The sequence below is a fragment of the Plectropomus leopardus genome, chromosome 8, assembly GCF_026936395.1.
Source record: "Plectropomus leopardus strain MGB_pleo_1.0 chromosome 8, ASM2693639v1, whole genome shotgun sequence".
Lineage (NCBI taxonomy): Eukaryota > Metazoa > Chordata > Actinopteri > Perciformes > Serranidae > Plectropomus > Plectropomus leopardus.
In genome coordinates this window covers 14,800,868-14,820,852 of record NC_142183.1, presented here as the reverse complement: position 1 = coordinate 14,820,852, position 19,985 = coordinate 14,800,868, and the positions used below count along the sequence as shown (strand labels likewise).

At 40.2% G+C, this 19,985-nt stretch overlaps 2 protein-coding genes across 16 annotated transcripts in view; one reads left to right on the top strand and one right to left on the bottom strand.

Annotated features, from left to right (window-relative positions):
- map7d3 (MAP7 domain containing 3) overlaps positions 1–17,327 on the top strand; it is a 33,682-nt gene extending 16,355 nt beyond the window's left edge. For 5 of the 14 annotated variants that reach the window (XM_088080937.1, XM_042492748.2, XM_042492744.2 and 2 more), the window contains 11 exons: positions 29–154; positions 2,588–2,727; positions 6,170–6,300; positions 6,433–6,653; positions 10,792–10,921; positions 11,100–11,385; positions 11,517–11,570; positions 11,651–11,732; positions 11,949–12,129; positions 13,455–13,738; positions 13,828–17,327. In XM_088080937.1, coding sequence (XP_087937063.1) covers positions 29–154; positions 2,588–2,727; positions 6,170–6,300; positions 6,433–6,653; positions 10,792–10,921; positions 11,100–11,385; positions 11,517–11,570; positions 11,651–11,732; positions 11,949–12,129; positions 13,455–13,738; positions 13,828–13,835 — 1,643 coding nt within the window. In that variant the 3' untranslated portion in view covers positions 13,836–17,327. The remainder of the gene's footprint in view (positions 1–28; positions 155–2,587; positions 2,728–6,169; positions 6,301–6,432; positions 6,654–10,791; positions 10,922–11,099; positions 11,386–11,516; positions 11,571–11,650; positions 11,733–11,948; positions 12,130–13,454; positions 13,739–13,827) is intronic. The other 9 variants (XM_088080938.1, XM_088080936.1, XM_042492743.2 and 6 more) reach the window with 3 other exon arrangements.
- Position 17,328: 1 nt separating this feature from the next.
- fhl1a (four and a half LIM domains 1a) overlaps positions 17,329–19,985 on the bottom strand; it is a 47,959-nt gene continuing 45,302 nt past the window's right edge. For both annotated transcript variants that reach the window (XM_042492755.2, XM_042492754.2), the window contains 2 exons: positions 18,236–18,422; positions 17,329–18,115 (listed from right to left, as the gene is read on the bottom strand). In XM_042492755.2, coding sequence (XP_042348689.1) covers positions 17,961–18,115; positions 18,236–18,422 — 342 coding nt within the window. In that variant the 3' untranslated portion in view covers positions 17,329–17,960. The remainder of the gene's footprint in view (positions 18,116–18,235; positions 18,423–19,985) is intronic.

The following is a 19,985-nucleotide window of genomic DNA, read 5'->3' as shown; positions in this document are numbered from 1 at the left end:
TTTTTCGGGTGATTTTTCGGCCATGTAGCTCGCAGGCCACCGGCCAGCACTGTGGACGGAGGAGTCCTTAGTCGCCTGCTCACCCCCACCCAGGCCTCTCTAGCTAGGAGCAAGAGCGCCGCTGCCCTGTCCGCTGAAGGAACAAATGCTCCAGGTAACCCAGGAGACCCTGACAGAGAGGAAGGATGGCTAGACACAGACTGTGGTCCTCCCTACTTACCCTCATTTAATCATTAGAAACTCAGTCTAGTAACTCCTATTATCACTTAACTAGAATTGAGCTCATATTCCAGTGCTCTGCTGCAGACCCTCATGCTTTTGGAGCACCCTCACAAAGTGAATGCAGCTGTCTTGGCGGTGATGGTGGAATTACAGAAGTCGCAGCACAGCTCCCAGTGTCTAAAAGCCACTATTGTAACGATCAGCTGGTTATACTATATATGTACAGTAATTATTTGCAGTAAAGTACATTCATGTGAGAGAGCATAGTTACTCAGTAAATATTGACACACACACGGGTCCAGCTCACATGCGCTCTCAGATCTGACACAATTGGCTGTTGTGTGCTGAGCTGAGCTGAGCAGGGCTGACTTGGCTGGGAGCATTTCTCTGTATCTGAGGAGCCTCAGGGTCCATGCTGGGAGATTTACTCTAAGCTGCTTACCTGTTGGTTCCTGTTACGTCAGAATGAGACTGTTGTGCTGTTGCATGTGTTCTGGTAGTGAGACGACAGTGCTGGGTGCTCCAGTACACGTTGCTGGAATAGAAATCACTGACACTTCCATAAATTATATGGTCTTGAAGTCACAGTTGTCAAATTAAGTACGTTCCACCCTGGCTCTAGATTTGGATCAGAGGTTTTGTAGTAAAATATGCTCTGAAGACATCTGGGTTAAGTTTTAATGTCTCTCTGGATGATTTGCATACCTTAAAGTTTAAATGAAGTCTTTCTTTGTGTGATATTTTACGATGGGAGTAATCTGCAGCACATTGAGGATATACATAGTTCCAGACTCAACACCTTATAAATCTCCTAATGAATACTGCATCTTGTTGACTACTTTCTAAAATAGAAAGAACCATACTGTAAAGCACCGACTCATTTCAAAGCTGCAGCCGCATTCCCCATGTCGGTTTTAGGCTGTGGTGTTTATTGACCGGCCATTACAAACCCATTAGCAGCTATAGATCTTCTGCTAAGTATGGCCCCAGTAGAAACATGACACATCTGCCTTATCAGCAGCAGCAGCAGCAGCAGCAGCAGCAGCAGCAGCGCAGCAGCAGCTCATGGGTAAATTTCACAGTCATATCAGCTCAGGATGCAGTCAGGATGAATTATGAAACACATTTGTGTCCAGGCTGGGACACAAATGGTGGCAGAGAGAGTTCTAGAGGTCTCGGGATTATCATGGCTAATCCCTCAACCTGACACAGCAAACTCATTGCCTTTGGACATCAGTCTTTACTCCCCTTGACCAGGCGGCACTTAAATGTGTTGAACTTTTGTGTTGAATTCTTTAGAAATTGTCTGGCAACTTTTGTGCCAGAGGGGGATTTGCCCTGGATAGGCCTGCAAGGATAACTACTTTCATTTGATATATTGTCCCGGATATTATTGCAATGTTACAATTGCCATTTTAAGACCGTTTTATGCCTCTGATATAATAACAGTATAACAGCATAATAATACAAGTACACCCTCAGCAATGAACTTGTAACTTTGAAGAATATTCAGACATTGGAATGGAAATGTGAAACTATTCTGGCATAATGTTGGCTAAAAGATGATGACTTTATGTAAACAAACAGAAAAATAAACTCAAGGGCAATATCATATGATCTATGGAGACATGACCTAGATCATTTGACCCCATTAACATGATAATGTAATTATCGTGACAGGTCTAATCCTGGAGCCACAGCAAATTTTATATTCAGTGTCTGGTCTGGAGTCTGTAGCGTTACATTATGATTGCAGGAAGGACTGAAATATTGCAAACTACTCAAATTTTTTAGTCACTATAACCAAACACAACAAACGACATTGTCAACACTCATTGTACGTTAAGTTTACTAATAAATCTGTGTGTTTGCAGTGTTTGTTGTACTTTGTTGGTGGTAGGTTTTGTGTAGTCTGTGCTGTGCTGTGCTGTGCTGTGGTGTGGTGCGCTGTGGTGCTTGGTGTTCAGGTTTGTTTGTGTTGTGTCCAAAAGGTTTTGCACCTGTTGACATTTGGGTTTTTTTGTGAGATTGTTGCTCTCTGCTCCTCATGTCTTCTGAATCTCCAGCCCAATCAAAGCTTCCAGAAATTAAGCTTGTTGCCCGCCTAAAGTGCTTTATCTAACAAAACGCTTTTTTTTTTTTTGTGCTCTTCTCCCCTCACAAAAACACTGTCCTGCATTCCTTTCAACCATCATTTGCTCTCCCTTCCTCTCTCTCTTTCTGTCCCACTTCCCCTCTCCCTTTCCCTTTCACTCTGGTTTTTCATTCCTTTCGCTCTTTGCTGCTTTGCTGCCCAACTCGGCCGCTAATCACGCTTCCCATTGGTTGTGCTCCTCTGGCCTGCGATGACTGTTTCCTTTACCAGAGTGTCACCTGTGTCCTCGCTCAGCCTCTGCCAGTCCCCTGCACCCACCGCGGGGGCCCGTGCGCAGCCGCAGCATTGACCGACAGAAGAGCGGCATGACCACATCTGTGTCTGCTGATGGAGCCCTCGACCCTTCACTGGTGAGAACAACTCTTCATGATTATGTTACTAGCACCACTGGCAGGTCCTTTAAAAGTCTTAAAATGTATAAAAAAATATATTTTTTGTATTAGAAAAAAAGCACTGAACCTAATGCTTTTTCTTTATACTTGCACTTACTTACTTGGAAAATGTAGACTATCCGAACCGAATCTAATCCCCATATTCCTAGAGAAAACCTACCTTTGCACAATACAGAAAATCTGCTTTGCACCTTTATACATACTTGCAATTATAAATTATAATTTGTCCAAAAATTGTAAAAAATGTGGTTAAAAAATGGCTTTGCCAGTACAGATACTCAGCATACATGTTTGTTAAACCGAAAAGCGTGTGTTAGGTGACAGACTGGTCTTGTTTCGCAGAGGACTGTTTGCTTGTATTGTGTTGAAAAGAAAGTTGCTGATGAAAATTTGGCAACATTTCATTTATTGGGTCCAGTCTCTTTGAATACCTAAATATTGGCCTGGAAAAGTCTTCTGCAACATAGCTGTGTGTTAGATTTTAACTGTCAGCAATAATATCTCAGTTTGAGAATGTTATTCATTAATTTATGATACACCTGTTTGATCAAAAGAATAATGTTGGATTATTTTACAGCCCTGTGCCAGTCAGTCAGTTTGCATGAACTGAGAGTAATCTGGATGTGAGGTTTTAAGTGTTGAGTGTAATAATGTCCATATTCAATCTACAGGGTGATAATAGACACATTGAAGTTGGTACGTGTGGACAGTAGTTGTAGAAATTCACTATGTATTCAAAAACAAAAGAAAGAATAATATGCAGTTGTGGTAGTTGCTGGGAAGTAGTACTGTGTTTGTAAAACCTTGTTATGCCTTTTAACTACCAACAATAGTGTGGTTTTATTTCCATGGGAAAGTCATCAAATTTGACCTGGAAAATATGCATGGACTTTAAAAACATCTTAGTATTGGACACTCGATTTAATGTTGGTAGCACTGGAAGACAGGGACACCTTTTCTAGGCACGCAGATTTCTTATGTTGTGACAGCATGTTTATTCATTCCTACGTTGAAACGACATTGCTCAGCGATATAAGCGCATGGTACCAAAGACTCTGATTTATATGCACGTATCCAGCTACATTTGCCTGTCAAAGTACTCATGCAGGATGCTAACCATAGGGAAATGTTGTTCTTCCAGCTGTTCTCTGACCTTTGCTGGTCGCTCGGAATATAAACATGTTCATAACTTGCTAAAATGTTATCTAATTTACTGCTACTTCTAAGTGATGTCTCAGATGTTCTCACTTGGTGGCCCATAGTGCCTCACTCTCTCCCTCTCATAACCTGGCTCTGCTCCTGAGCCTCTGTGGCTGTGAAGGGCCTCATTGTGGTAGCATGAGACAAAGGGATCCACAGTGGCCTGATTATGGACAGATCAGGCCATGCAAAGCAGGCCCCACCCTAACGCTGGGGCCTAATGTTAAAGCCTTTGACTTTCCTCACCATTTCATTGTCTTCTCCACATGCACAGATTGGTGTGGTGATAACTGAAATGCGCTCATGTCACTATAGCTTTGCGAGACCCTTTGGTCGAATTGTGTCAAGTCAGCTGAGTTACGCTTCCTGCATACAGCGAGTACATTGCTTTTAACAAATGCTTATAAGGTATAAGAAAACTAATGGTGCAAAAAAAACAAACAATTTGTTTTCATATATGAATTCCAGACACTGACTCTCACACATGTAGTACACGGCATGGGATTGTCGAAGCGTTCTCACCCACTTGAAATACCGGTTTAGGTGAGGGGTGACACGTGGTTAGAGCATTTAGAAGGCAAGACATGACGTGGATTACACCGGGGTTGCGTAGCCGGTTCATAATTTAATCATAAACAAACGAATCTCTTGTCGTTCTTTGAATTAGTCTGATGAATTTGGCTTGGTCCTTGGTAGTCAGGTTTTGTCATTGCTCTGGTTACACATTTTTATTGCTGCCTTCGTGTAAATGACTTTTCTTCTTCAACCTTGGATATCTGTTTTTGTCTGGTTTTGCGCAAGCTTCATGACAAAAATGTCATCAACATGGCAAGCCCACTCACTCTCTGTGAATTTCCTGGACAATATCCTATTTTATTCAAGCATGGGCTCAACTGGACATTACATTTGTGCTGTGCAGCCTGCAGCATAAAGTCAGTTAAATGTGCAATCCAACACATCCAGACATTTACGTTCTGAGACACAGCTCTTCCAGGTGATGTCTAGAAAATCTCAGGTTTGCAGTGCATATGTGAAAGGGGCTTTCACAGTTTTTCTTTCGGTTTCTTACTTATGAAAAGGCATTAAAGCAGATTTAGGGTCGTTATGGTGAAGTTACTGCTGTGTGTATCTTTGAGATTACTTCTGGGCCACTCCTTTGCACAACGACACTGTGTCTGTATACTGTTGTGATCGAGTGCTATATTGACATTAATAGGAAATGAAAGCCTTGTTGTCCCTGTTATGAAACTGTACACCAATTGCTTGTTTACTGTCCTGTTTGCTTTTCCTTCTCACCCCCCCCAAGAGAATACTGGTCAGGCTGTATGACCAGAGCTATTACAGATTATTATAAAATCAATATCTTATATAAATTTAGATACATAAAATGCATTGTATCTATTTTTTTCTTGTGTAGAATTCGGTACTACAGTCCTAAGGAAGGGGCAGTACTGTGTATCTGTGCCTGTCTGAGTGTCACATGGTTGACCTTACTTCGCCCTCTGTCATCATGTTTACAGTACCAAACATAACACATGAGCATTAAAAATAGATGAATTAAAACCCGACCCATGGTTCCTTTGCACCAGCATTGTGTCACTGTTTGAAATGCCAATAAAAGCAGATTAAAATAAAAAAGGAAAACAGTTTATTTGTATTTAAGTCACAGTTACTCTATTACAATCAGTCTCTTATTTGCGTGTATATTTCCTTTTGAGGTTTGTTTTCCTGACACAAACTCCCAATTCTTTCCAACTTAAAAGACAATTCAGTTGAACAGGGCACTGCTTGCTAACCAAGGGGCACACATGGATTTTGATTAGCTGTCAGTGTTTCTATAATTTATCAAATCACTCTGAAAGTGATCACACCAATATTGTTCTCCAGTGTTGTTACAGTTGTGGTATGGACTGTGTGATCCACCTGAGTTAGAACAATTTTTAAAACATATTTATCGTTATTGTTATAGTTTTAGTTCTTGCTGTGGGCGCCCCTTAATCGTTATGTTTGCGGACTGATTCTTTTAAACAACTTAATATTGATGATTTACAGCTTTTGTCAATGACACAATGTCTAAATTAACTCTGACAGTAAAGGTGAAGGTGTTTGTAAGGATAACTTGTGAGGTGTTAGTATGAGCCTTGTTCAGTGATTGTTTGAATGACTTCCTCACTTCTGTCCCATCTCTGTGGAACTACAGAAGGACAAGCCGTTTACATCACCTGGAGGCCAACGTCCTGCCTCCCCATCTACCACCCTGGGGCGCAACCGTTCACCATCCCCAGCCCCCAATCCAGCCCCAAAGAGGACCCCATCCCCAACAGCATCCAAGTAAGACTACAGGCATTTTCTAATACAGTTCATATGATTTGATGATATTTTATTTCAAGTTTTTTAAGAGTTTGGATGCAACCATCAACATGATTTCATTGTAAAGTAACAATTCACACTTTGTTCTCACAGGCAAAGTCCCCGCACACGCCCACCCTCACCGGGTGCAATGAAACAGCGTCCCCCATCCCCCCAGCCTACAGCCACGAAACCTCCACCTATCCAGAAACCAGCTCTCACTCCAACAGGGCCCCCCACTTTGCGAAAGAGGGACTCCAAGCCCAAGGACCTGTGTCCTGTCCAGGCTATGTCTCCACAGTCCTCTGATTCCAGCAAGACCAAAGAGAAAGATGGTGAGTGATTCTCACTGATGGAAAACAGGCCCATATAAAGGCAGACTTCAAAGCCGTGGTCAGCTGACAGATTTTAGTTAGACAGAACCAATATTTGCAGAGGCTGATTGTTATTCTGTGTTATTCTGGCAACCAGGATGTTTGCACTGGTGCATTGAGACATGCTGTCCCTTCCAGAAAGTGACACAGTGAGGCAAGCTTAAACCTTTCTCGTCTAATGTATGAAAAACTGAATTTCTTAGCCATGCAGGTCCACACCTACGTACACTCCCAGAAAAGATCAAAGGAATTTCTTGACATTTTACTGACGTGCATCTAGTTCCATCACCTATGAGTATTTGGTTGTTTCTGCTGGTCATCCTCCCCTTAAGCCTTCTGCAGACTGAGATTTTAGCAATCTTTTTTCTTCTTTTTTAGATTATTTTTTGGGGGTTTTATGCCTTTAATTGATAGGAAAGTTTAGCATGAAAGGGGGAGAGAGGGGTTGATATGCAGCAAAGGGCTGAGGCTGGAATTGAACCTGCAGCCGCTGAGGCAAGGACACAACCTCTACATGGGGCGCCTGCTCTATCCACTGACCCCTGGGCGCCCCAATTTAAGCACTCTTATAAGTTTAGTGCAAGCCACACTGCGCGACATGGATTTATTAAAATTGAATGTATACATCCATCAACATCAATACGCAAGAACAAAACGTCATCAGCATGTGTCATCCATCTATGAAGCTGTAGTGCCAAGAGAAAAATGTAAACAATCATGAATCAAGCCCTGACTATGGTGGCATTTATGTGTTAAGAAGCCTGAAGAAGAGGGGGAGAATGTGGACGCAGTCATGGCTGGGGAAAAGAGACCAAATTGGCGTGCCAATTTTGCAACGAGAGCTCCAAGTATTTTTCATCTCTGTTAGCATTTAGCAGTATCAAGCTGATTAGCCTGTCTTTTCTAGTTGCGTTTCGATTGATTTTTTTAGTAGATGTAGGCCTTAACAACTGTCACACAGTTTGATGGTCATCCCAAATTTCTGACAAAGTCAGAATTTTATCCCAGGCTGTCTTTGATCCCAAGGCTGCTTGATTATGGCAAAAATCATAATCACGATTATTTTGGTCAATATTTAAGTCACGATTAATTGCCATGATTACTCATTGACTGTGTTAACATGTTTAGAATTATTGAATATAAAAAAAACTTCTAGAAACAGTTGAACTTTAATGTCCCATTATACGTTGCCCATTGAGCTTCCTTTAATTCCATAATATAATTCCTATTGAGTTGCTTTGTATAATGTGTCCTTAACTGATGACTGCATTGCGGTGGATGTCGATGGGGATTTTTTATTATTTGGTCATAGGCCACTTTGTGTTTAAACTTAAGATGATTAAAAAGATTTGACGTGTTGTCATGTGGTGCAGACACCACCATGTAGATAATCTTGAATTTTATTCTTTTTTTGCTCCACATCAGATGCCTCATATCCAAAGTGTTCCCACACAACAAAATTTGTTCTGCCTAATTTGCTCACCAAACGCTGTTTCTCTTCTTCTGTCATCTTTCCTCGTGCCGATACAACTAGCCTCGCCGGTAGTATTGGCTGCAAGTGTCAAGCTTAGGCTGAGGGAAGAAGGGGCGAAAATGCGCATGCATGTGGCATTCAGGGCACAGGACAAAATAAGAGTACACTTGCAAAACAGAATGTGGTAAAATAATAGTTTTTTTCTCGATTACATTGTTTTTTTTTATTGTTGGGAGCCGAAGTTGAAATTGAAATCAAAATTCGATTAATTGCACAGCACCACCTAGAACCTCTTTTAGAATTTTAGAATTTAAAATACTCATATAATATTATGCTCAAATTTAGCCAATAATTATTTCTAATTAAATTAATTACAAGGAGTGTCAAGTCACAAGTTTCGTCACAGTATCACAAGACTGACACATAGAGACAAACAACCATTCAAGCTTACATTCACAGCTATGGGCAATTTATAGTCACTAATCTAACCCACACTGTGGAGAAAAAGCCAGATACAAAACCTGGAACCGTCTTGCTGTGGGTGATAGTGCTAACCACTGCACCACTGTGCTGCCCCAAATAAAGTGTTAGGGGTTCCGGTCAGTGCGGCGGTCCACCAGACCTGTACAATTACAGAGAAAACACAGTAGATTACACTTTCATTATAAAAACCTAAATAAGGTGGCAGCTGGCTGAAGGGATGCAATGTGTGGACAGAAAGCATCCGATGCGACACAATAGTCGGTTTCTATTAGGACAGGCTGTCAACACAATAATAAAGTAATAAATAAAACAATACACATTTGTATTCATTAATCATTCATTAATCATTTCAGCATTAGATTAGCGTACATTTTTTTCACTCTTTCAATGTTATATTAGACTCCTGAGATTTCTCCCAACAGCCCTACTCCAAACATCTGTCCCATTTATACTTTACTTTCATGATTATGAAATAAGGTAATGCAAACGTAATTAAATAGAGAGTAGAAACAGCAAGTTAATAGAAGATAAATTGCAGAAGGCTGGTTTCTGTATTAATATATTGTTGAATTTGCAGAAAGCGCTCCTTTGGTAACAAAATGTCTCAGGTGCAGAAAAGACAAGAATATTGTTTTATTTCTTCTCAGTATTAGCTCACTTACATGTGAACCATAGTATTGGAGCACTGCTTGTCTCTCATGTTATTAGCGATGCTTACAGCAGCACCCGACTCTGACTTTGAGCAGAAAAAGAATACTTCCTCTGTGATCAATAATTAATACTGCTTCAAGGAGCAGTCAGCTCAGTTTGAAGATAATAGGTTTGGCTTGAGTATTATCATCTGTTTTAATAGATCATATGCAGAATCTTGTGTGTGTATGTGCGTGCATGTGGGTGTGTCTGTGAGTGTATTTGTGTGCTGCAAACCGACGTGGCAGCAGCTCAGTTTGCATTAAATCTCAGTGGAGCAGGAGACCTATTAAGTTCCAGCTGGAGTCACATCCTGTTACAGATCTGGGCTGTTGTTGCTGCCATCTCCTGGAGAGAAGCATGCTCAGCAAGAAAAAATAGCTCAGTCATTGTTTAATACTCCAGTGAAAATGGCTTAAAAGTGAAATGCATTGTAATGAAAGGTAAAATACTTTGTCACTGTACATGCAATTTGATATTGTACGAATTTATTTTTGGGATACGTTACATAGGAAATCAGTTGCAAAGCTTGTTAGGGATAAAATAATTAGAAGGGGATCTTTATTTTTGATTCACTAACCATCTGAAATACCTGACTTTGATTCAAAATTAGATTGAAATCACAATGCTTCCATGTTACACTCATGCTCATCAGTCAGTAACATTGTCTACAAGCACGTAATACACTAATATGTGCGGCAACATAAACCCGTAAATGCAGCTTATGTAAATATAGCAAAACCACAAAAAATAGGCAATAGACTCCTTTCCCATTTCCCCATTGCTTGTGAAGGAGTATGCATTTCAGGCATTTGTTTTGTTTGTTTTTTAAATTGATGTGTTACAGTAAACAGAAGATAGCTGCATGGAGGCCAGTGAAAATGTTATGGTTTTTTCTTCTTTTGTTACTTTTTAGTTTTTTCGTAACATTTCCATCGCTGCTGATTTAAGCTTATTAGAACCTTTTCCCAGTGAAGACAAAGCCAGATGTTAGTGGGTGTCAGTTGTTATTTTTTGTCTTTTTGGGAAGGAGGCTTCGGAGATAATAAAGGGATAAATGCTATGATATAATTGGAATGGCTAAATCTCTGATGATAGACACATTTATTCTATCACATCACATGGTATGTATTATTATCACATTACCCAGTGACGGTGTACTATATGTGACTGTATTCACAGAGGTCTTTCAAGGAGCACAGAGATGATCATGTGAAAATCACCAACTCACTCAGGCATCTTGCCTCTGTGTTATGTTTCTGTCTTTCTCTGTCACTGCTAACCTCCTCCTCCACCAGACTTGCTTCCTCTCCTCTCATCATTTATCTTCCAGTCACTGCGTCCTGTGAAGTAAGATGCTGTAGCCTTGGGTCAGCGCTACACTGAGAAATGGGTGACAGGGTGCCATAAAGTGCTAAACGTATTTTCTGTATTTTTCTTCCCACCTGTCAGACTCTAAAGCCTCAGCGGGCACCAACTCGGCCGCTGAAGCAGCCAAGATCCTGGCGGAGAATCGCAGACTGATGCGAGAGCAGAAGGAGAGAGAGGAGCAGCTCAGGATACAGAGAGAGGAAGAAGAGAAGTGAGACTGTTAATCTGATGTTTTTTTCATTTTGTCATCATTTTGGGTATTACAGCAAAATAATGATAAAGATCACTAGTAACCAGTAAAACAGTTTTTTTGTCCACTTTAGAATTTACCTGTATATATTTATGAGTGTGCTTTCAAGACATCTGCTGTTGTTTCTTTTGACTCCCAGGGTGAGAAAGGAAGAAGAGATGCGTTTAGCAGAGGAGGCTCGACTCAAACGCCTGGAGGAGGAGAAGAGACTCGCGGAGGAGAGGAAAATCAAAGAGGAGGAAGATGCTCGCCTAGCAGAGGAGGAGCGGGTTAGAATGGCGGAAGAGGAGGCAGTGAAACAGGCTGAGCTGCAGAAGGAACGGGAAGAGGCTGAGGCCAAGGCCCTGGAGGAGGCAGAGAGAGTCCGTCAGGAGAGAGACCGCATCATGCAACAGAACCAACAAGAACGAATGGAGAGGAAGAAGGTACGAATGAAGTGATGAAGGAAAGAATCCTCTCTTTGTGCTGCTCTCTCCTCTGAGAGCCCTGACTAAAACTGCCACATAATGTTTTAAGTAATTTGAAACAAATTATTTACAGATATTTCCCATTTCAGAGAATTGAAGAGATAATGAAGAGAACAAGAAAAGGGGACCAAAATGACTTGAAGGTGAGCTCACATTTATTCAGCCTGCAGAGAACATGGTCTGCACTGCGGAGTGTGTTGACATGTTTGTGTCTCCTGTGTAGAGAGAAGCTGGAGATGACTATAAACCAGAGGACGGAGAGGACGGAGAGGAAGGAGACGACCAGATAAACTGTGAACCCAAGAGTAAGTGTTCTCCTCCTGATGGCAGGTTCAGGATATCAGAATGCATGAAGGTTTTTTGCATCGCTGCTTTTTTGAATATGGTATTGTATGACTGAGACTGAAGGTGTGTCCTCTCCTCTCTGTTTGTTTGCATATACTTTACATCAATGTTTTGTGTGAATTTCCACAGTTCTCAGCATGACCTACAAATCATTTCATCCAATTCTGTTTCCTCAGTTAAAATCGAAGGCCAGATGGATGACATCACCGTGGAGGATGACAAAGAAGAGTGCGGTCTGTCCTCTGGTGAGCCGCTGGCTCAGCGACATGAGCCTCTGGGCAGCATGAATGGAAAACCAGAGACAGACGACAAGGAGAATAACAATGGCATGAGCACAGATGAGACTCAGGCAGTAAGGTAAAGATAATGAAACATTTCACAGAAACTGTTCAGAGTGGTTCTTATAGAATTGTAATCGCTAAATGCGAAAAGTGCGTACTCTGGACAACCCCCCAGAAAGGGTTAAAATATATTGGTTTCCCACAGGCCAGCAGCTGTACGTAAACTCCAGAAAAGGACCAATGTTGTCACGTTAGTTTGTTTTATAATTTGTTAAAATATGACAGGGTTCAGCCGCTTTAGGAAATAACTTGCTGATCACTAACTTAAATAAAGGAAATCGTATACTTGTGTATACTTATTTTTAAATTAATAATCTTTCATTTATTACATTAAGTCACTATTTTTTGCTGAATGATGTAAGTGAGCCACTGATGAATGCTGTTGGATTTGCAGTATTGCAGTATTACTAACGGGGTGTCTGTGGCAGCATTCGTGGGAAAAGTCACAAGCGGCACACAGTCATTAATATTCCATTTCACACACACCGATACATACAAACGTGTGTGTGCGCACACACCGTCTGTACTGTTATAACGCTTTCACCTTTCCAGCTGCAGGATTTATAAAATGAGCTATTAGAAATAAATTCTCGATCCACGGTTAAATCCTCAAATCCCCACCGGAAGCGTTATATACGCGATGCGTGAGTGACGTGTAAACATCCTGTGAAGTTGGCTCCATGGGAGAAAAATTCACAAGTGTTTTATATATTGAGTCATTGATTTTATGTCCTGCCGACTGGATCGATTGAGGGAATTCTGCCTGAAGCAAAACAGGAAAGCTCACATACAGACTGGAAACCTTGATCAATCGATGTAGATATGGTTAATCAGTTCAAAACACATATACAGAGAGATATGTGTGTGATCCAAACAGCTACGCAGATTACACTTCACTAAACAAGACATAAATACCATTTAAGCATGAAAAAGCAGGGGTCTCAATGCGGTTTGATAGATTCAATAAAATGGTGATATCTTTGCTCCATGTAATGCGTGAGAGATTGGCCATTAGTCTGCCAAGAAATGTTGCAAGTACCGCTAATTACCGTAGGTGCCATCGAAGAAAAACGAAGATTGTAACTTAAAGGGTTTTCTTCGTCTCCAGAGCAGATTAGTTGGGGCTTCGATGAATGAACACATTGTTTAGTTTTGGCCTTTTTGAATATTTTTGTTGGTTGAAATATACAGAAGAACACCAGCCTGATCTTTTAATTGACTGGATTCCCTTCTGTCATCAAGCATTCACTTCTCCATCTTTTACTCTGTGACAAAGCTGTGTTGAACCCAAATCACATAATTAACAGCTCCCAACTACTTCTCCCCCCCTCGCCTCTCCAGTCCAGTCCCTAAGGGCCGCCTCGTTGAGGGCTCGGAGTTCCTGAATGACTCTGCCAAGGTGGGCTTGGTCTCAGGTCTCAATGGTAAATCAAACCAGTGGAGCTTTGAGGAACTCATTGACCTCAACGTCCACTCCAAGACTCGGCCCCTCATCGAGGCAGAGGACTGTAACCAGGTCTTAATCAACTGTGACGGGAGCACAGACGGGACCAGGGTAGCTTTCGAGGACAAGGGGACCCCTGTTACCCTGCATTCCTCCAATCAACCCATAGAAGCCCTGTCAGGTGAGGAGTCACTTACACTTATTCATCTATAAGGAAGCTCTGACACAGTCTTTTTAAACATTTAACTTTTTGCTCCTGTGTCTCCGTAGAGCTGTGATGCCGCAGCCGTCGCTGAGAAGCCTCTTACTGTTGCACTCGTAAAGTTCCTCTTCAGCTGAGCTCCTTAAAAAAAAAAAGTTCTCGACCAGTTCCAGACAGCTTCCTCATCTTTCTCCTCCTCCTCTTCCAGAGGGAGGAGCACAAGGTGAAGGGGAAAGACCATCCCAAGTGCTACATTTGCACCCAACAGATATATTACAAAAACATAAATGTATTTAAAAAAAAAAAAAAGTTATGCTTCAGGGAAATTCCATTTATTCCTTTAACGTGCCCGCTTCAGGTCTCTTTCCTCTTCCTCTTGTGTTTAGCTCTCCAGAATTTTTTTCTATGTTGTGTCCAAAATTGATTATGTTTTTTAAGAGTTGTGTCTTGTCAGGGGTGCATTTGTTGTAATTTATTAATTTTGGCTTCTTCGTCATTGTAATTATTGTTATCATATGTTTAGTCTTTTTGTTTTCTCTCGCATGAGAATATTCCAGGACACACATGCACACATGCACACACACGCACACACACACACACACACACACACACACACACACACACACACACACATTTGGCTGTGTGAGTTGTATATCACGAGTTAAAGGAAGAAACGTTAATACGTTATGTTCTGTCAGGGGTTTGGTGGGGATAGCATCCCAGGGTTTGCATGTGATTCATCTAAATTTACTTGACCGGCTGCTTTTGGCAGCATCCAGCAATATGGCCTTACCTTTTTTCCCAGCTTTTGATTTTGAAGTGTGAATATGCTTAAAAGCTTGCGCTGAAGCTCATACACCTGGGAGTGGATACTGCATTCATACTAAACAGTTAATGTCCTCTCAAGCCCCATTTCTCCATCTCCCAGATTCCCTCACTGGGTGTTTCCTTCTTTGGCCACCAGAGGGCATCAGGAACACAACTCCAACTGTTACATTTAAAACTGAGGAGTGTTGAGATTTGCAACACTGTAGTGAATTCAAATATTCAATGAAGTTTCAGCAGTTTGTTCATTTAGGGCTCATTTAGGATTTGTTAATTTTTACATATGTATATAGAATTTATGTTTACTAACAACATTATTGTAATTTACATCAGATTCTGACTCGTATCCGATTATAGCCTCATCTCCACCGACTGCATCTGCACCACACAACTGAATAACCATAACTGCAACATACTATTTTAACAGGTGAAGTCCATTAGTTTCATTTATAGCTACTTTTGAGCTTCTTTAAGGAATAATTCACCTCCAAAATGATAGATTGTATATCAGTTACTCATCCCATGTTATGTTGAATTTGTGAAGAAAACTTCGTTTTTCTGGCATGCTGTAATGGTAAATGAAGAATCCAAAAATGAAGAAGATTATTGAAGAAATAACAACAGAAAAACTATATCAAAGCATCTGTTTAACTCATGCAATATAATCTAAGTCGTATGCTCAGTATTTCCCGAACAGAAAATGAAACTTTCGCATGCTCTCACGATAACTTTTACCTTATCAAATACAGGAGCTGCTGGTCTACCACTACCTTAATCAGTTAGTTTATTTGTGACATTGAATCTGAAATAACCTTTTAAAACACCAGCGTCAGACAAAGTTACACAATAACACAAACTCACTACCGATGGAGGCAGTGGTCAACAAGCAGCTCCTGTGTTCAACAAGATAAAATTACTGTTTTTTTGTCAAAGGAGTCTGGCGAGATCTTTCTCACTTTTGGTGTTCTTTATTGACAGGATACGTTGCGAGAGAAACGTAGTTTTCTTCACGTAGTCAACCCGACACAGGGTGAGTAATTCATATAAAAATGATCACTTATGGGGTGAAGTATTCTTAAATGCGGTATGCGTTTGTTACTGAACTGAACTCGAATGTTCGGCTGAAACTAGAAATCAGGTTTTTCAATTATCTGGTTGTAACTTGAGCTTTACCAACACATCCACGCACACATTTCCATCCATCCACCTGTCTGTGCGACTCTTTCATCAGTTACATTCATTTCCCATTTTTATTAACTGTCTGAAAATTCCCAACACTAGCTGCTACATTCGACAAAACACATTTCAATTATTTTTATAATATAAAATTTGGCTGTTTGTTTATATATGAGAATGCATTTCTACGTATATTTAAGTGTTATTGTATTGTGTATATAATCAGTATTAGGCAAATGAAGCCATGTTTAGGATGGAGCGGTGTCAGGACGTGGATAATTGAAGTCTGTGTATATGGCTGTGCTATACGTTAGGTCTCTGTACGACGTGTGCCCTGCGGCGGGGTAGTCAGGTTACGTTTGGGAAAAATTAACATGAAGCCCTTATCCACTCGAGCTCTGCAAAACAAGGGGCCAAGTGGGGAAATATGACATGCGTATTTGTGTGTATGTTTGAGAGCTTTTAGCCCCCTATTCCCAATTCCCCTAATTCTGAATATTGCCTCACAGAGACTAAAGTTTTGGCAGTGAATTGTTACAGCTTAGCTAAAAGTCTGACCCGTGATCAGAGCGAGGGCTGCGCCTCCTTGTGATGCTTTTAATGTCATCAAAATATGTTTTATAGGATGTGAGGTTGATAGTTTTGGTAGGCATAACAGCTCAGGTCTTAACTATTCTTTGAGGCGGGGCGCAGCCACCAAACAAAGTACGACGAGGGTCAGACTCATTTTCTGTTTTTCTGGATTCTTCATGAACTGTACTGAAATCTTGAAATTCCCTATGCTTGAACAGTCCAAGCTTGAGGTTTGGGGACCTTGATTTTTGCCTTGTTCTCTTTGCTGGCTAACTAAAATCTCTTTGTACATAAAGACTAGAGGCTTTGGATCTTAGCTTTGATTATTATTAAGCTCAAAGAATGTAACAGACTCCATAAACCGTCCTCCATTATTTACCATGTCTCTCAGCGCTGCCTGCTTTTCGGCTTTCATCCATTATTCATCTGGAAAACATGAGACTCTTTGCACTGTCACAAATTACTACGTTTCGAGAAAGATAACTGGGGAGTGGCTTTACTGTACGGACTCATAGGAGATTTGTGTGATATTGTGGAAGAAAAGAAAGTAATTTGTTGCTTCCCAGATGATTTTAGATGTCTCATTCATAATACAAAACTTGCCTATACCCAAACCTTTCCTGCTCTTTCCACTCACGAGTAGCACGTGTTGGGGGGCTGTCGTAGCTGCTGCTTTAACAGATACTGTATCTACTTACTCCTGCTGCATCTTTGAGGGCTCAAGTTCTCAAAGTTGTCTATAACGATAGGATAGAAACGGTGCCTTAGATTGAGATTTAGTATTTTTATTGTATCACAGTTAACTAAGAAAGCTTGTCCTTACCTCGGCCTCGACAATCAGTCTACCCAACCAGGGCGACTTTGTGAATATGAATATTTCTCTGGAAGATTTACAAACCTAACAACGCCCTGTCCACAAGTAAGATTTGTACTGTAAATATATCTAAAGTGTACTGAGATGATACAAACTGTTAAATAAAGTCTTGCAAAAATACTCCCCTGGCGTGTTTTTTATTTCTTATTGTAGAGAAATACAAACACATCACTTTCTCCTTTGATTCTTGTCTTAGATTTAACGCCACTCAAAGTCTTTTAATACACAAGCAGTTAATAATTCAGAATCAATCTCAAATTTTAAATTCACTCTTAGCTTTTTTTTAAAATTCTAATAATCCGTTCAAACGTAACAGATTATTAATCAAAGCCGTTATATATGAGCAGCAGTTTGCATGTAAAAAGCACATTATTCTCTCTGAAATATTCCAGTGAAGCACTGAAAAGACTTTTGTCTCATAAAGCATCACAGACTTCTGGATTAGATTAGACTAAAAGTGCACATCACAATCCCACAGAAGAAATTCTGTTGCCTTGTTAGTATCCAACACTTAAACAAGTTCCACTAATGCATATGTAGATAAATGATTCAAGCTAGTGCATGTTTAGATGAAATAACCTCTATTCTGTCAACCTCTTAAAGAGGACTTTCACCAAAATTGACTCTTTTCAGGCACAATTACATTTTCTGTTATTCTGAGACCTAAAATTCCTTCCAAAAATATACAGTCGAAGTCAGTTTTGGTGCAAATCCACTTTAGGCAGCGACCCTCTGCACTGCCAGTTGTGCAGCTCACACCTTCTTGGCACAGTCAGGGCAGTAGATGTGGTCTCCACTGATCACAAAGCGCTTGTTGGCCAGCGACAGGCTGCACTTCTTGCAGTTGAAGCAGTACTCATGCCAGGAGAATCCCTCATAGTTGACCACGTTGGTTCCATGGCCGAACCCTGCGGAGACAGAGACAGAAGGACATCTGAGAAAGGTAATGATGCTTATACATGACAGAAGCTAAACATAGACCTCTGCTTTTTAACACGCCTCTCATTGTCCTCTCCTAGTGTCCTAACCTGTGATTGGGTTCTTGCATCCATGGCACTTCTTGGCCACATCAGTCTTGAAGCAGTCCACGCAGTAAACTTTGTCCTCATGAGAAGTGAAGCGAGCTCCGGCCAGAGGTTTACGGCAGGTGTGGCACACGAAACACTCAGAGTGCCAAGGCTGGTCCTGGTAACTAATCCCTCCAGAGGTGATGGGCTTCGAGGGAGAGATGAGAGAGACGAAAATCATACATTTTGATGTAAGTACTCTTATCTGCATCCAGGTTCTATTTGCAGGACATTAGAAAGTCATAAAAAGTGTCCAAAAAGCCATAGTTTTTTAATGTTATGAAAGTCACAGGACAGTATGGTGTGAAAATGTCATTAAAAGCCACTGTATATACTGTCGGAAAAAGTCATAGTATATTATGCTCTGAAAATGTATGTCGTGTTTCAGACAACTTACAATGCTGTGACATTAATACTGTTTTACATAGAATACTATAGGTATTTTTATGATATTTTGGGCAACATACTACAATATTTCTATGTTTTCAATTTTAGATGGCATGCATAGTATGACATTTTTATGCCATTTTGGAAGACTAATTACATTATGACCTTTTTATACTGTTTTGGGGCAACGTACTGTACTACTACTACTACTGATGCTGTGTTTGACAACTTATTATAGAATGAATCTTTAATTTTTTGAACATGCTAAATAATGATGTTTTTATTGCCACTTTGCATACTATGATGCATACCTACAAGCTATTAAATGTCGTTTTCAGCCATTTCTAGGAGCAGTCAAAATTTGACTTTTTTCGACAGACTATACTATGGTGTTTCTGGCCATTTTTTCAACATGCTAAATTATGACGTTTTTGGACTTTTTTCGCCTTTATTTCCACTTTGTATACTATTGTGGGACTCTACAAGCTATAATATGTCATTTTTAGCCATTTTTAGGAGCAGTCAAAATGTGACTTTTTTCAACATGCTATGCTATGGCGTTTTTGGCCATTTTTTTCAACAACCGAAAATATGACGTTTTTGGACTTTTGTGGCCTTTATTTCCATTTGGTATACTATGAGAGGGCTCTACAAGATCCAATATGTCATATTCAGCCATTTTTAGGAGCAGTCAAAATTTTATTTTTTTTTACCTTTTTGGCCTTTTTTTCAACATGTGAAATTATGATTTTTTTTATATTTTTGGCCTTTATTTCCACTTTGTTTAATATAATACATCTTTAAAAGCAACTATATGTGGTTTTCAGCCATTTTTTGGATTGGTCAAAATTTGACTTTTTTTTGACATACTATACTATGGCGTTTTTGGCCATTTTTTCAACATGTTAAATTCTGACATTTTTGTACTGTTTTGTAGATACTGTATGTATACTATACTTGTAGATACTGTACTGTATACTATGAGGGGTCTCTACAGGCTATAATATGTCATTCTTAGCCATTTTTGGGAGTGGCCAAAATTTGACTTTTTTCGACATACTATACTATGGCGTTTTTGGCCATTTTTTCAACATGCTAAATTATGATGTTTTCGGACTTTTGTCAGCTTTATTTCCACTTTGTATACTATAATGGGACTCTACAAGTTATAATATGTCATTTTTAGCCATTTTAGGAGCAGTCAAAATTTGACTTTTTTCCACATACTATACGATGGTGTTTTTGGCCATTTTTTCAACATGCTAAATTATGATGTTTTCGGACTTTTGTCACCTTTATTTCCACTTTGTATACTATAATGGGA